Source organism: Leopardus geoffroyi, chromosome B3, assembly GCF_018350155.1.
Source record: "Leopardus geoffroyi isolate Oge1 chromosome B3, O.geoffroyi_Oge1_pat1.0, whole genome shotgun sequence".
Classification (NCBI taxonomy): domain Eukaryota; kingdom Metazoa; phylum Chordata; class Mammalia; order Carnivora; family Felidae; genus Leopardus; species Leopardus geoffroyi.
Window position 1 is genome coordinate 106403244 of NC_059337.1, and position 14159 is coordinate 106417402.

The 14159-nt window shown below is 42.9% G+C and overlaps 1 protein-coding gene across 6 annotated transcripts in view; it reads left to right on the forward strand.

Annotated features, from left to right (window-relative positions):
- DAAM1 (dishevelled associated activator of morphogenesis 1) overlaps window positions 1-14159 on the forward strand; it is a 176534-nt gene that overhangs the window by 142202 nt on the left and 20173 nt on the right. For all 6 annotated transcript variants that reach the window (XR_006705051.1, XM_045451124.1, XM_045451121.1 and 3 more), the window contains 3 exons: window positions 776-882; window positions 8406-8490; window positions 13559-13665. Coding sequence is in view for 5 of the 6 variants with exons in the window: in XM_045451124.1 (XP_045307080.1) it covers window positions 776-882; window positions 8406-8490; window positions 13559-13665 (299 nt within the window). In the remaining variant the exon portion in view is untranslated. The remainder of the gene's footprint in view (window positions 1-775; window positions 883-8405; window positions 8491-13558; window positions 13666-14159) is intronic.

Below are 14159 nucleotides of genomic sequence, written 5' to 3' on the forward strand. Positions count from 1 at the left end.
TCTAATAAAATCAAACTTGCTATTTATGAAGTTAGTCTGTATTTTCACCTTGATGCCCAGTTTACTCAAACAGTATTTTATATAGAATTTTTTTGTGCCTTTTCCACCATAAATTATGACTGGCCATCATTGCTTACAGCTTTTTGTACAGCGGCAGAGTATGGAAGTACTGTTTTGTTGTTAATTCAAGTAATTGAACTAATGCTTTGAATTGTCCCCTCTCTGTTATCCATCAGGCTCCAGGGTAATGAAAGGTACCATCTGGGCTTGGGACCTTTCTGTTGCACATGAGGATGTTTGGGAGGATTTATTGTTTGGCTTTTTGAGTGCTCACGATGCAAATGGCTCCGGAGTGAATGGGCCCTGCAAATGGCCAGACTAGCAATGGCAAGCCTCAGCCGAGCTTGATTCATAGTGACAGTTCTTCTGTCTGCTATCCATAGGGATTTGGGGGACAAAAGGAGGGCACCACTCACTGATAATTTATGCACGCTTAGCATCTTCAACTTAGATGCACTTTGTTCTTCCAAAAATGCTTTTTCAAATGTGGGTGGTCAGCGTTTCTTATTATTTCCCTTTGTCAACTAGATTTTAGCCCTTCGTTTCAATTCTGCCACCTCCTTACACTCCCTCCCTCACCATCTCAGCTTTGCCTGTGTGTGTGTGTGTGTGTGTGTGTGTGTGTGTGTAAACAGAAAATATAAAGGAAAAGTGTGTGTCTGAAGTCAGAATGTCCCTGTTTGACTTTGATGGATTTCTTTCATGCTCTTTATAGAAAGAAGCAGATGCCATTGATGACACTCTGAGTTCCAAACTTAAAGTCAAAGAACTTTCGGTGATTGATGGTCGGAGAGCTCAGAATTGCAACATCCTTCTATCGAGGTATTGTTGAAGTTGAATAAACATTTTTGGTAGGGCCAACTTTTCTCTCTGGTGGCTCCAAACCATGTGTTTGTGCTTGTTCTTATAATCGGACTCTGCCGAGATTCAGTTCTTTGGATTCTCTTCCGTCTGAGGTGAGGAGAATTCGTGGTGCTTACTTTCCCTGAGCAGAATGTATCAGAGCTGGATGCCTACTTTCTTAGTTTAATTTCCACAGACTTCTAAAGTTAAAGAGTGGAACGTCCCAAATCAATGTTTTCTTTTGTTTTGTTTTCCCAGAGAGCCTGTAAAATGGATTTTACCTTTATGTATATTTCCTGGCTTTAGAGATATTTTGTGGGGTTTTTTTTTGTTATTTATTTATTTATTATTATTTTTTTTATTATATGAAATTTATTGTCAAATTAGTTTCCATACAACACCCAGTGCTCACCCCAAAAGATGCCCTCTTCAATGCCCATCACCTACCCTCCCCTCCCTCCCACCCCCCATCAACCCTCAGTTGGTTTTCAGTTTTTAAGAGGTATTTTGATTAAGTAACATTGCCACAGAATCAGCAGCAACCATGAAAGCTCTTTGTTTTATTTTGCTTTTCGAAGTCACCTTTTTATACTTAGAGTTTATGTGATTTCATGCTCTTTTTGAGACATTTTTATGACTAAACAGATATGTAAATCTCAAGCCCCAGTGAAATGCTAATTTACCCATTTCAGCCCTTTTCAGAAATCTTTCTCATAATTAGTCAACCATCACGGCCTTGGAACTTGAAAAGAAGAAAGGAAATTTGGGAGGCTGAAATCTGCTTATAGCTTCAGGCACTGTGTCTGTCATTCCGGGCATTTCAAGTAGCTTTTCTGTATCTAATTTCTTCTTTTCTCTAAAAGAAACTTTTATGTCACGCAAAGATACCTAATGCTTTTGAGGTGAACGAAGATCTAAAGAATCCTGGGTTGGGGGGCATTAAGTATAAGTCCCATTGGTCACGTTCTGGAAAGAATGTCGTGTATGTGTTAAAGCTGGCGTGAGGTGGCTGCTCTTTCAGGGAGCGCAGGGAGGGAGAGTAGCAGTCTTTATTTTTCAGATGATCTTACAGTGAGTTTCTTTTAACACAAAGTGCTGCTGCTTGGTTTACAGCACGGAGCTTGATTATTAGCCAGATATATATTACTTTAGGGAGCAAATGTTTCTTTTGGTAAAAGAGAAACTGAAGCTTAGTGAGATCCCTGAATTTTAATACAACTAGGAAGGTAACATGAACCCTCCTGTTAGCATTTCATTTCTGCCTCTGGCTGGAAGCTATGTAAATGTCCAGGCCCTGTACTTAGCCCCCCTTTTTCTCCCTGAACACATGCTGATGAAGATACCAACGAAATAATCTGAAGGTCTCCTTATTTCTCTTCTACAGTATCTATAATCTGTTTTGTTACAACTTCTTTTTATAAATAACATTCTTAATAGTGAAGTTAAATGAAAATTTGGGGAAAGGTTTTTTTTGTTTGTTTTTTTCCTAAAGCCTGGAATTTCTGCCTATATCTTGTGCTTTGGCAGTCTGGAGGGACACTTTTTAAACAACTTGACAAAGGGAGCTATCACTGAATTCCTATAGTATTTAAGTGCTCGTAGGAGCAAAATCTATGACCTAGTTCTTCATAGACAGATTATTCTCAGTACGAGATGTCAACGAGGGTCATAACACTAACACTAGCTATAGATAAGGTTCCAGTTCTTTCTGGCAAACTTCCCATCCCATTATTGAAGGAATTATTTCGTATTTGTGGTATATAATTCCCTTGTTACCTTAAAAGTGTCAGAGCCTAAGGTGACTTAGAACTTGAGCGTATCTAAACTCTCTCTGGAAGATAATTTTAAGAAATTGCCTTGTATCTGTTAAATTATCTATTAAAATCCAATTTAATGAATAAGTGTCATTATAACGAGCATAATTAAAAAGCATATTCTACGTAACAAGGTAATTTTGAGTCCCAGTTGACCTTATGGTAATTAGACGTTATGGATCAGGTTCTAAAACGTTCTTTCCCACAGAGGATTCAGCCCCACATGCTTTTCTTTTCCGTGATCGATAGTTTGACTCTTGCCAGGAAAGCAGAGGACCGACCTGTAATGTGCTGTGTGGCAAAGGTAACAGAAATAAAGCAGATTGAGTTCTAATTTGGGTTGTATCTAGCTGTTTAACCAGTCGGTAGTTCACCTTGTTTTCATTCTCCCGTTTTCGCTGGCAACACCTTACCACACGTGAAAGGAGCTAGGGGCGGAAAGGAAGGAAGAGATCTTAGAGTTACCACTTTGGAGCACTGACTTGCCTGGCACTACATAGGGTGCCATAGAACGCGCCACGACTTTAGGTAGCACTGCTGCCTTTGAAAGCTCGTGGCTATTTGGAGAAGAAAAACAACACCAGCAAGATGACTTGTGAACAGCTCAGGCCCGGACTGATCCAACCGGAAGGAGCCAGGAGCTGAGCCGAGTGAGGACACCGACGGGGCTCAGAAGAGAAAGTGGGTCTCAAAGGGTGATAGCAATTACATGGCCTGGGGTCGAGAGGCAGTTCCAAGGAGGCGTACAGCAGAAGCCAAGGCACCAGGGGTGGAGGGGTGGGGGAGGTGCAGGGGGTCGATGCACAACTAATACAGAGAGCCCTGCAATTGTAGCAGTCATCAGTCATAACAAATGGGACTGGGCAAGACAGCCTGTGATCCATGCCGCGTGCCTTCGTTAAGGGTACCAGTCAGCCCAAGCTCCAGCCGCACCCTCCTCGTCTATAAAATGGAGATCGTGAAAGTAGTGGCCTTGCAGTAGGCCCTCTCCATGTGAGAGAGCTAGACCCAGCGCATGTGCAGTAGCAGCAGAGAACCTGCATGGAGTAGTTGCTCGTTTAGTGGCCTGTTAACGTGCCTGTGGGATCGGGAATTGGTGCAAATTGTTCAGGACGACACTTTGTTTTAAGAAGGTTTGAAGTTTGCCCTCTGCGGTTTGCAGGACAGGTTGGAAAGGGTGGGGACCTGAAGGCCACAGCCGCCACTAGATGGGTTCTCCCTTATGGCCAGGTGCGACCCCGCCAGAGAATTGAGAGAGACCGCCCTCAGCAGTACTTGGAGACGGTTTTGTGCACGTGGATGATGAACAGGAATGTTTCCAAGTTGATGTCAAGATTTCCTGCCTTTCCACACTTACTTTCTCCTTTTCTGCTGATTTCGTTCCCCAAGACTGGTGACCCTCTCCATTTCTTACCTTGCTGACAAGAAGTTTAATCCCCAGCGACACAGTCACCACGCCAGATTCCCCCATGAGATAAGCCTGTGACGTATTCCGTGGGGGATGTTTCATAAGCACGTATGTCCGCAGTGCTTGGTTATCCTTAAACGCTCTTCCTTACTCCCACACCGCAGAAGTTAGCGGACCCTTTGGTCAGGCACCTGCCACAGCCCTGCCTGGAGTGGAGAAGTCAGTCAGGAGGAAGTCCCTCCCTGCCCCACAGGCTGAACACGGAAGGGAAGTGAGGGCCCTTCACACCCGGCTTGCAGCCTCAGTGGCCAGGGTCACTTGCAGCTCCCGGAGGGGAGGCTGCCTGGAAGGTGTGAGTTTGAAGCAGAAGCTCCAGGCCATGAGGGACCCTGCCTTCCCAGACTAGAGAAGAGAGTGGTGGGATGGACAGGACATTCCTTAAACTAAGAACGCTCACTTCAGGCCTGGGCAGGGTGAGCAACAACCTACTGGGTATCTATAGGTGACATGTGGCAATTTAAAATTCGCCCTGCTTTATTCCCTGAAACAGACTTCTCCCTTCCTAAATAAAGAAAGCAACTTGGAAGCTGGTTTATATTGCCAAATGAACCCACCTAAAATACACTTTTATGAAGTGTTCTGCCGTTCTTTTTTTTCCAGATGCTCACTTAACATGGCAGCCCGGGGTGCAGTAAAGCACAAAAAGCTACTTTAAAGTAAGGGGATTTGGCTTAAATCCACTGAAGCAGAGCTAAGGCTGATCTCGCCATCCATCCCTAACTTATTTTAATTACGCCTGGATGTTCCAATTCTCTTGGCAAATTTTTGAAATACTTGAGTGCAGCAAGGTAGACTTAAATACTGTTTTAAAATGGCCGATTTGTTTCCTGCCTTGTAAAGAAAGTTGAAGTGGATGTCTCAAACGTTGCCACCCTCCAGCACACCAGAACACTGCCAAGCTTTAAAAGCAATTAAAACGTTAGGATTGGTAGGGTCCTTAAATTACAGAGATTAGCGACTCATTCTGTGGATGACAGATGATACCAAGAACTCGGGCAACCTACAGAACCATCCCAGAGGGCGGAGTACCCTTCTCCCCTTTCCCCAAGGGTACAGTTTCTTTGTCTGCTCCAACAGGCCACGTGCAAGGCAGTATGTTGACAGGTAGATTTTCTTAAGTACTATCCATTAAAGTCTCAAGTCTCTTTGTGGGACACATAAAGAGAAACCAAAATTGTTATGAATTAGAGCTAGTGTTTAGTCCAGACAGCCTCTGGGGGTTGAGAAGCATAAATATATACAATTTCAAAAGCAAGGAGTTCTGCGCTCCATATGGGGAGCTAATGAAATGCAAATCTGATACTTCAAGTATTGTTCTCACTCTGACTTTCAACTCCTTTTCTTTTAAATGTAAAACAGAAGGACTCAGCAGAACCACACCATAAAGTAGTTGCTTCAGCTCAGTGTGAAAAGGACACAGAACTAATTTATTTTTTTCTTATAAGTGGAGCTTTTCTCATGATGCCTATAGATGTTTCCACGGCCGGTTGGTTTTCATTAGTGGCAGTTTCAACCTTCCTTAGCATTCCTCTTCCTTGGCCTTGCATGGCTGGACGGTGGTGTTCGCTCTTAACTGACTCATGAGCCTTTAGTGTTCTGGAACTGAGGGCTACCCAGAGCCTGTACGGTTATGCCAGCATTATGGTTTTTACCCTATCATGTGTTTTACCCATGCCAACTTAGCTAGATTGTTCCAGTTAAAGTTTGAGCGTTTTCCATCATGATGTCCTGGTGAAAATGTTTGTGGGGCAATGATTGTCCCAAGAATGACTAAAACAATCTAAAGAAGTCTGCCCAGGTCTAGGGAATTATGATGGCACCCTACCTCAGACTAGGCGATAGAGTGGATCTCATTTTAGAACATGGGCAATTTTCTCCTGTTGCCTACATGCTATATCTGGATTTGAAAACATGAGATGAAAGAGAATGGTACTACTGGGGCACCTGAGTGGCTCAGTCGTTTAAGCTTCTGACTTCAGCTCAGGTCATTATCTCATAGTTTGTGAGTTTGAGCCCCACATTGGGTGCTACCAGCAGAGAGCCTTCTTCGATCCTCTATCCCTCTTTCTCTGCCCCTCCCCCCCCAAAAAAAACAAAACAAAACACAGTACTAGTACAATAGGATTGACAAATTTGTTCCTTTCCTTTCCTACTTATCGGCACACGAAACAATATTCAGCATAAATAGCAGGATAGATGGTTTTAATGAGATCATGTCAAAGTCTAGAGAAAAGGACAAGCCGAGTTGTCCAGAGTGGGGTGTGTGTTGTCCAGCTCAACCCCCAGGGTTCTTTCCTCCTTCTGTGGCCTTTGTGTCCCGCCCCCTTCCCCACACTCATGCTGCCCCCTCGTTTATCTGTGAGAGCGGCAGTAGTCATGTGTGCTTTCATTCATACCCATGTGTCTTGAGTGTTTCACTTACCATTTGATTCTCCCAAATGTTACAGTCACCTTTAAAATAAGAACCCTATCTTCTAATTCTTGTTTAACATTTCCGGGCCTAATGGATGTTGTGTACAGAGAGGAAACTCCAGTGAAATAATGGCTGTGGGAATGCTTGGGGAAGTGTTCGTAAGAACCCTACTAAGCGCTGTGTGAGAATGTTTAGGTTACAGAAGTACTGCTGCTTTTTTGTCCCCAGTGTAGAAAAGTCTGTTGGAAAGTGAGACACCTAGTTTATGAGCTTTATCTATGGACAGGCAGTGCTTAGTGCTTTACATGCATTATTTCACTCCATAGATGAGAAAACTTAAGGCTTTTTTTTTTTTTTCTGAGTTATTTAATTATTTATTTATTTTGAGAGAGAGAGAGAGAGAGAAAGGGCATGAGTAGTGGAGGGGCAAAGAGAGAATCCCAAGCAGGCTCTGCACTGTCAGTGCAGAGCCCGATGCAGGACTCGAACCCACGAACCGTGAGATCATGACCTGAGCCAAAACCAAGAGTAGGACACTTAACCAACTGAGCCACCCAGGCACCCTGAGAAAACTAAGGCTTAAGGAGAACTCGACCCGAGGTCACACTGGCCAGGAAGCGTCACACAGGACTGAGACCCAGTCTGATGCCAAAGCTCCCGCCTTCAAATATTCCGTGTGAAGGCTTCATGTCTTGCTCTGTATTTGTGTGTTTATGTCTTCATCTCCAGGCCAAAATGTGATTTTTCTTGAAGATCATAGACTAGAGGAACAAATAACGTTAATATGCCACTTTAATAGTAGCTTAATAAAGAAGTAAGATATTTTTAAGTAAGTCTGGATCTAATGCTTACAAATAGAACAAAAGAATGACTCTATTTTTCTAGCTAATAATCTGGTTAAGATTCCCCCCCCACCCAGTTTAGACTATTGGTTGTGTCTAATAAAAACACATTTTTACAAGTACATTTTAACTTCATGACTTTCTTCATAGTCAACACTTGTTGTCCTGACATAATCAAGCCATAAGTCCTTAAATTAGTTAATCATATAAATTTATGGTGAACAGAAAACATATTTGTGGTTTTGCTTAAATTCTTCCCTATTAGATATTAACTAGGTAAACAGGTTTGTAAAAGGAATTTGGGATTGGCAATCAGGAGTTTCAAGTTTGTGTTAGGTGCTGCCACTTTCCATATGTTTGACCTTGGGCAGATCAGCCATTCCGAGCCTCAGTTTGTCCCTCCGTTAAAAAAAAAAAAAATCATAGTTATTTTAAACCTCCAATGAAATATTATATGTGAAAACTCCTCAACCATGAAGTGCCTTACACATTTTATTCCATGTATTAACTATTCAACTTTTTGACAGTAACAGATTCCAACCTTTTTTAAATCCATTTTTAATCTGAAAGCAGACTTTGAACATTCCTGATGAATAGTCAAGAATTCAGTTTTCCTCTTCCGTCTAGAATTCATGGATATTGTATATTAAAGAGATAAGTTGGATCTAGGTGTTTTCCCTATTTCTCATCCTCCAATCCCTTACATAAGGAAACTAAACAATAGAACATAACAGCTCTGTTCTCTTTGTCAGCAGAGCATTACAAAGTCCTGAAAGAATGTTAAAGCAGTTTCAAAATACTATTTTTAGGTGCAATATTGTCAGGAAATAAGCTTTCACTAAGAGATTTTGAGAAGAACGGTTCTTGAAAGTCAGCAGCTGGAGTAGCAAAATGAATGATCTTGCATTAAATTTTAATACCCGTGCCAATATTGTTAACAACAAAATAAAATACTCTTTCTCCAGGTTGAAATTGTCCAATGATGAAATCAAACGGGCAATCCTAACAATGGACGAGCAGGAAGATCTGCCCAAGGACATGTTGGAACAGGTGAGCTGCCAGACATATTTCAGAGCGTAAGCATCGACTGGCTTTCAGCAGGGAGTGGGATACTGAGAAAATCTGGTTGCCGCTGGTGGACAGTTTCCTCATCTCTGAACCAACGTTGAATGTGGCTCTCTTAGGAGATTTTATTCTCCCATTGCCCCTCAAAATGATGGGTGAGCAGGAAGGTCACGAGTTTGTCAAATGCCTGAGACCCACGCCAGATTCTGTCCCTCATGCTGCAAGTAAGGTATTATGCCTTCAGAGGTCATGCAAATCTACTAGCTTTTGGGAAGTGTTTGACAGGAGTATGGAGAATCTCACTAGCATTATGAGGTCACAGACTGCTACGTAAACTGATTCATTATGGAATCCTTAATACAGTTTGTGTCTTGGCCTTGACTCGCCATTCCTACACCACAGGAGCTACCGTTACACCCCCAGCTCTGTCACCTGCATCGAAATCAGTAGTGTTAGCCGTGGCCGGGCAAGCTGAATGTGGTGACTTCACGCTTTCCGTGCAGCCTTTCTATAACATGCCCTGCAGCCATTCCAACTCGGTTACGTGTTTCTCTGCAGCTTTCTTCAGTTGTTACCCAAATGACAATGTTGTGGAACTAGCACATGCTTCCGGGGTTATTACCTGCTTCTTGGTCTGGACCTACATTTTTCTGTGCTTTGTGGAGATAGCCTCCATGCTCTGAGAATGTTCTGTCTGCTTGTCTCATTGTCCGTAGGACATAATCCTATTTTGAGTGATTTCGGTCAAGAGGTCCACGTCCCTTAGTGCCAGGTCCTCCAAAGGTTAACTGTGGATGCCGGTGATGGTGATGCCAGGCTGGACTGGGTGTCTCATCCGTAGGCAGACTCGGCTCCCAGAAGCAGAGGAAAAGTCTGTTTGGCGTTACTAACAGTGATCCTGGGTGGCATGGCCACTCCGGGTGGAGTGCCTGTCTGCTTGTGCATTTTCTGTCGTGTTCTCACTGGTGTCCTAAAAGGCCTCAGACGCAGAGCAGGGAGTGATGGCTGAAGGGTCGCCACACCTCCGAGCACCAGCCCCACCTGAAGCCTGCAACTGGAATTGTCCTGGGGAAGGCCTCACACTTGGCAGTGGAATAACTTTTCGTGCTGTCCTTTGTAATTTTTTTTTTTTTTTACATTTATTTCTTTTTGAGAGACAGAGCGTGAGCGGGGGAGGGACAGAGAGAGAGGGAGACACAGAATCCGAAGCAGGCTCTAGGCTGTCGGCACAGAGCTTGATGCGGAGCTTGAACCCACGGACCATGAGATCATGACCTGAGCTAAAGTCGGACGCTTAACTGACTGAGCCACCCAGGTGCCCCCATGCTGTCCTTTTTGAGGTTTGACTTAGTTATCAATACTTAATAACTATATACCGAGCCTATTGGGATACTTTGTGTACAAATAGTTTAAAGGTGATTCCTAAACCAAAAATTAATTTTTAGAGCATTTAACAGCTTCTCTGCACATACTTTTTCTTCTCTTTCTCCACCTAGCAAGAGTCTCCACCCAGAGGTGCAGCCCAGCTCCCCTCTGCCCCTCTCTGGCCCTCAGGTGACCCTGCATGCTAGTTGCCTGCATCAGAAGCTGCTCACACAGCGGGAAGAACTGTGCAGAAAACTGCTTTGGTCCTTAGGCCTTTAGCCCCTATTGACAAGGTCGTATGTTTAAAATTCCACAAGATCTGTTTACTGTGAAATTGCATCCAGCGAAATTCCTCCTTGAGGGAAGGGATTTCAAAATCTTGCCAAAAGGGCTTGCAGTGCAAATCGAATGTACTTCAAATAAATACAAGTAAGAAAATCAATGTACTGATGCGGAATCTGGCCAAGTGGGACCCTTTTGACCTGGTCTCCCCCGATAATTCTGTGTGTGTCTTACTCTCTGGTCTTCTACCACACTCTTTCTTCTCCTTCTCATTCTACTGTTCTTCCTCTGCTTCCTCGTCCTTCACACAGCACTTCTCCCAGACAAGCTCTGAAGCTAACATCGCTTTACTCTTAATTATGACTCGCATTTGAACCACATTCATTCCTTCCTTTCCTTTTTTAGCTGCTGAGCTCAGAACTCAGACGAGATTAATACAGTCTTTCTTGGAATACGTACCTTTCTCCTTATTCCCGGGTGTTTGTCTAACTCTTCATTCCTCTCGTAAAACTATCCACACACAGTCTGTCCCTCAACTCTTCTTTGGAAAGGACTGAACCTTTAGCAGGTGCCTCTTAACAGTGTTCTGTACAAAAGAGAGGTAGTGGTTGTGTTATCGTGAACAGGGCTGTGGACTTTGCACAACAATGCGTGTGTCACGGGGGGAGGGGGAATCCCTGACACTAGACCTGAGTTTCCTTGCCCAGTAGATAAAAATCCAAACTGAAGGGAAAAAACAAGTCTTTGTCTCTCTCTTCCTTCTCCCTTCTCCTTGTCTTACTACCTTCCTTCTGCACTGAGGAAAAGCTAGAAGATACTTGTCCTGTCCACTGGCACCATTTGAACACAGGAACACAAATGCCTGGAAGCTATCAGGCCACCAGACCCATGAACGCACTGGCATCTGCATCCACTACATCCCACTAGGAAAGAGGGGGTGTCCCTGGGCTCTGCTCTGGCCCAGCCCTTTCTTCTGCTCAGGGACCCAGCCAGATCAGAGGACTGCCCTTCTCCTAGATCGTATGCCTTTCCCTCTTGACTCTTAACTTGTTCGTGTCTCAGCCTTCCACAAAACAGCTTTTAATACCACATTCCACGTAGCCACCATCCTCTCTCTTTCTCAATATAAGCAAAGTTCTTGAAAGCTTGTCCACATTCGCCTCCTGTTCACTCTTCCTCACCTCCCTAAAGCTGTTTTCACTAAGGACTCACCACCTCCTTATTGCCAAAGCCAGGAGGCACTTTGCAGTCCTTATCTTCCTTGATTTGTTGGTGGTTTGCAACACCAATGGCCACTTGCTCCATGATGAAATGCTTTTCTTTGGCATTTCATTGTCTCCCCTGAAGGTTCCTCCTCTTGTCCTCATTCCTCAAAAGCTGGCTTCTCTCCAGCCCTGCTTTGTTTCTCTTGGTGGTTCCCCTGGTTACCTCACTCCCATCCATGCATGTTACAACCAATATCAATGCTTTGTCTTTCAAATAGATCTCTTTAGGATGTCACACCCATTTGTCCACCTGCCTAGGAATCACTCTTGGTTCTCTTGCCAGTATTGCAAACACTAAACTCACTTTCTCAAAACCCACCCGCTCTCCTCCAGCCATCTCTTCCTCGGTTTCCTGTTACACTCTGCGTACTTTGTTGCCTAAGCCAAAAGTCTGGACCTCATCCTTTTGACCCTCTACCATAAACCATCCATCAGCAAGTCAGGCCAGTTGTATGCTATACACTTGTGTGCTATACACATATACCTGTATGCTATACAGGCCAGTCAACCCCCACCTAAATAGCTCTAGAATCTACTCACTATCCAATCCAGGCCTCTGCCCTCTCTCACCTGGACTACTACAGCAACAGTCTAATGCCAACCCCCTAATACTCTTGATCCTTTCTAGTTCTTTCTCCATTCTGTGAGCATGGTGGTCTTTTTACAATGCAAATTCACTCTCCTACCTAAGATTTTAAGCTACACCCCAGTGCCCACATAAAGACTGAACTTCTTACAAGGTCCTTGCTGCTACCTGGCCTTGACCCCTGATGCCATTGCAGCTGTCCTTCTACTTGCATAAATGCTGTGCCACCCATTCCAGACCCTGCCACTTGATATGCACTCTGCCTGGAATATATTTACAACTGCATACCATTCACCTGGAGTTCTAGTTCTTTCTCTGCTGGTGGCATCCAGACTGACTGCCTTTTCTGAGGTCCCTTATTTAAATCCAACAAACTTTGGAAACCTACTAAATGAACCATCCAAATGCCAGCTTCAAGTTATGGGGAGGACTTTGGGGTTCAGAGGGTCAATGTCATTAAAAAAATGTATATATCCAAGGGCATTTGATCCAGAAAATAGCACACATGGTCAGGGCTGTGGGTGTATATACATCTATTTGTAACTTTAAAGGAAATCAGACACAGAGTACTTTTTCAACTTTAAATATTATTGTTATTTCTTCCACATTCCATGCTCATTTATTCCTCCAAAATAAAATAATGGAATCAACAACTTCAAATCCTGATGTTTTTCTCATCCATCTTTTTTACATGGAACAAAAAATGAGATGGAATTAGATAAGCCAGAGAAATAAACAAAATTGAAGGGAAAATACACATAGAATTACTCATTCTAGCATGATGTAATAGAAAAAAGCATTGAGCTGGCAGTCAAGAGACCTAAGTTCTATTTCTGACGAATACATGAATTTTCTTTGTAATCCTGGGTAAGTGGTTTAATCTCTCTGGACCTCAGTTTTATCATCTACTTGATGAGAGCATTGCATCTCCGAAGTCCCTCTAATGGTCTATGCGAAGCAGATACTGCTACAGGGCTTACACGATCTGATTTGAGAGACAGTATAGAACAGAAAGGTGCCATAAACGAATCTTATACCAATAAGTAAAAAAAGGAAAGTTTTTTGAATACTTGAATAATATTTCATTGAAATATATTATTGACATACATCACTGTATAAATTTAAAGTGTATAGCATAATAGTTTGACACTTACAAATGTGAAATGATTATCATAATACATTTAGCATCTGTCATGTCCTATAGATACAATAAAAAAGGAAAAAAAGAAAAACATTTCTTTCTTGTAATGAGAATGCTTAGAATTGACCTTCCTAACAACTTCCCTATATGTTATACAGCAGCGTTAGCTATCATCATGCTGTACATTCTATCCCTAGAACTTAATGTATCTGGTAACTGGAATTTGGTACCTTTGGACCACCTAACTGGAAAGATTTAATCACGTAGCATGTCTTAACAATGACCCGGAAGTAGCACTTCTAAATGAAACCAAAGTTACAGTCTTGTCTTAGGGCCAATTAACGGAAAGAGTGAAAAATTACTGCAATAATTCCATTATAAACTTCAGTTCTAATACTTGTGTATACTTTTTAGCTCTTGAAATTTGTTCCCGAAAAAAGTGACATTGACCTGTTGGAGGAACATAAACATGAACTGGATCGCATGGCCAAGGCTGACAGGTTCCTTTTTGAGATGAGCCGGTGAGTTTGGAAATGCATAAAATGTGAACATGCCCTCTACCTTTCTAAGGAAGTTAAACTTTCAATCCTGGTTGAATTATTTGGGCCAATAACCTGGCTTAACTTGAAGCCTTTTTAAATTGCAAAATCTTCTGAAGCCTGAGTTGTGTGGAATTTGTTTTGTTCATGTGAGTTCTTGCCCATGGGCGAACCAGGGTTAGGGCTTCTTCACAATTACCTCTATTTCTGGACCTAAACAGGTCATAACTTTTCCTGGTTCCTGTCAGGGTCATTCTCCTTACCACTTTGACTTCTTGGAATCGTATCTCACTCTTCTCTGTACCTCAGCATCTCAAAAAATAGACTCAGCAATGTCGACCTAGAGCCCACATTACTGAACAGCTAGGGTCTGCATGTCAAATCCTGACCCATGCAGACATCTCTAATCAATCATGGCATATTTCCCGTGAAGCCTTGGCAAGCATTTTCAACCCCTCTCCAGAAAGCCCAGAGGC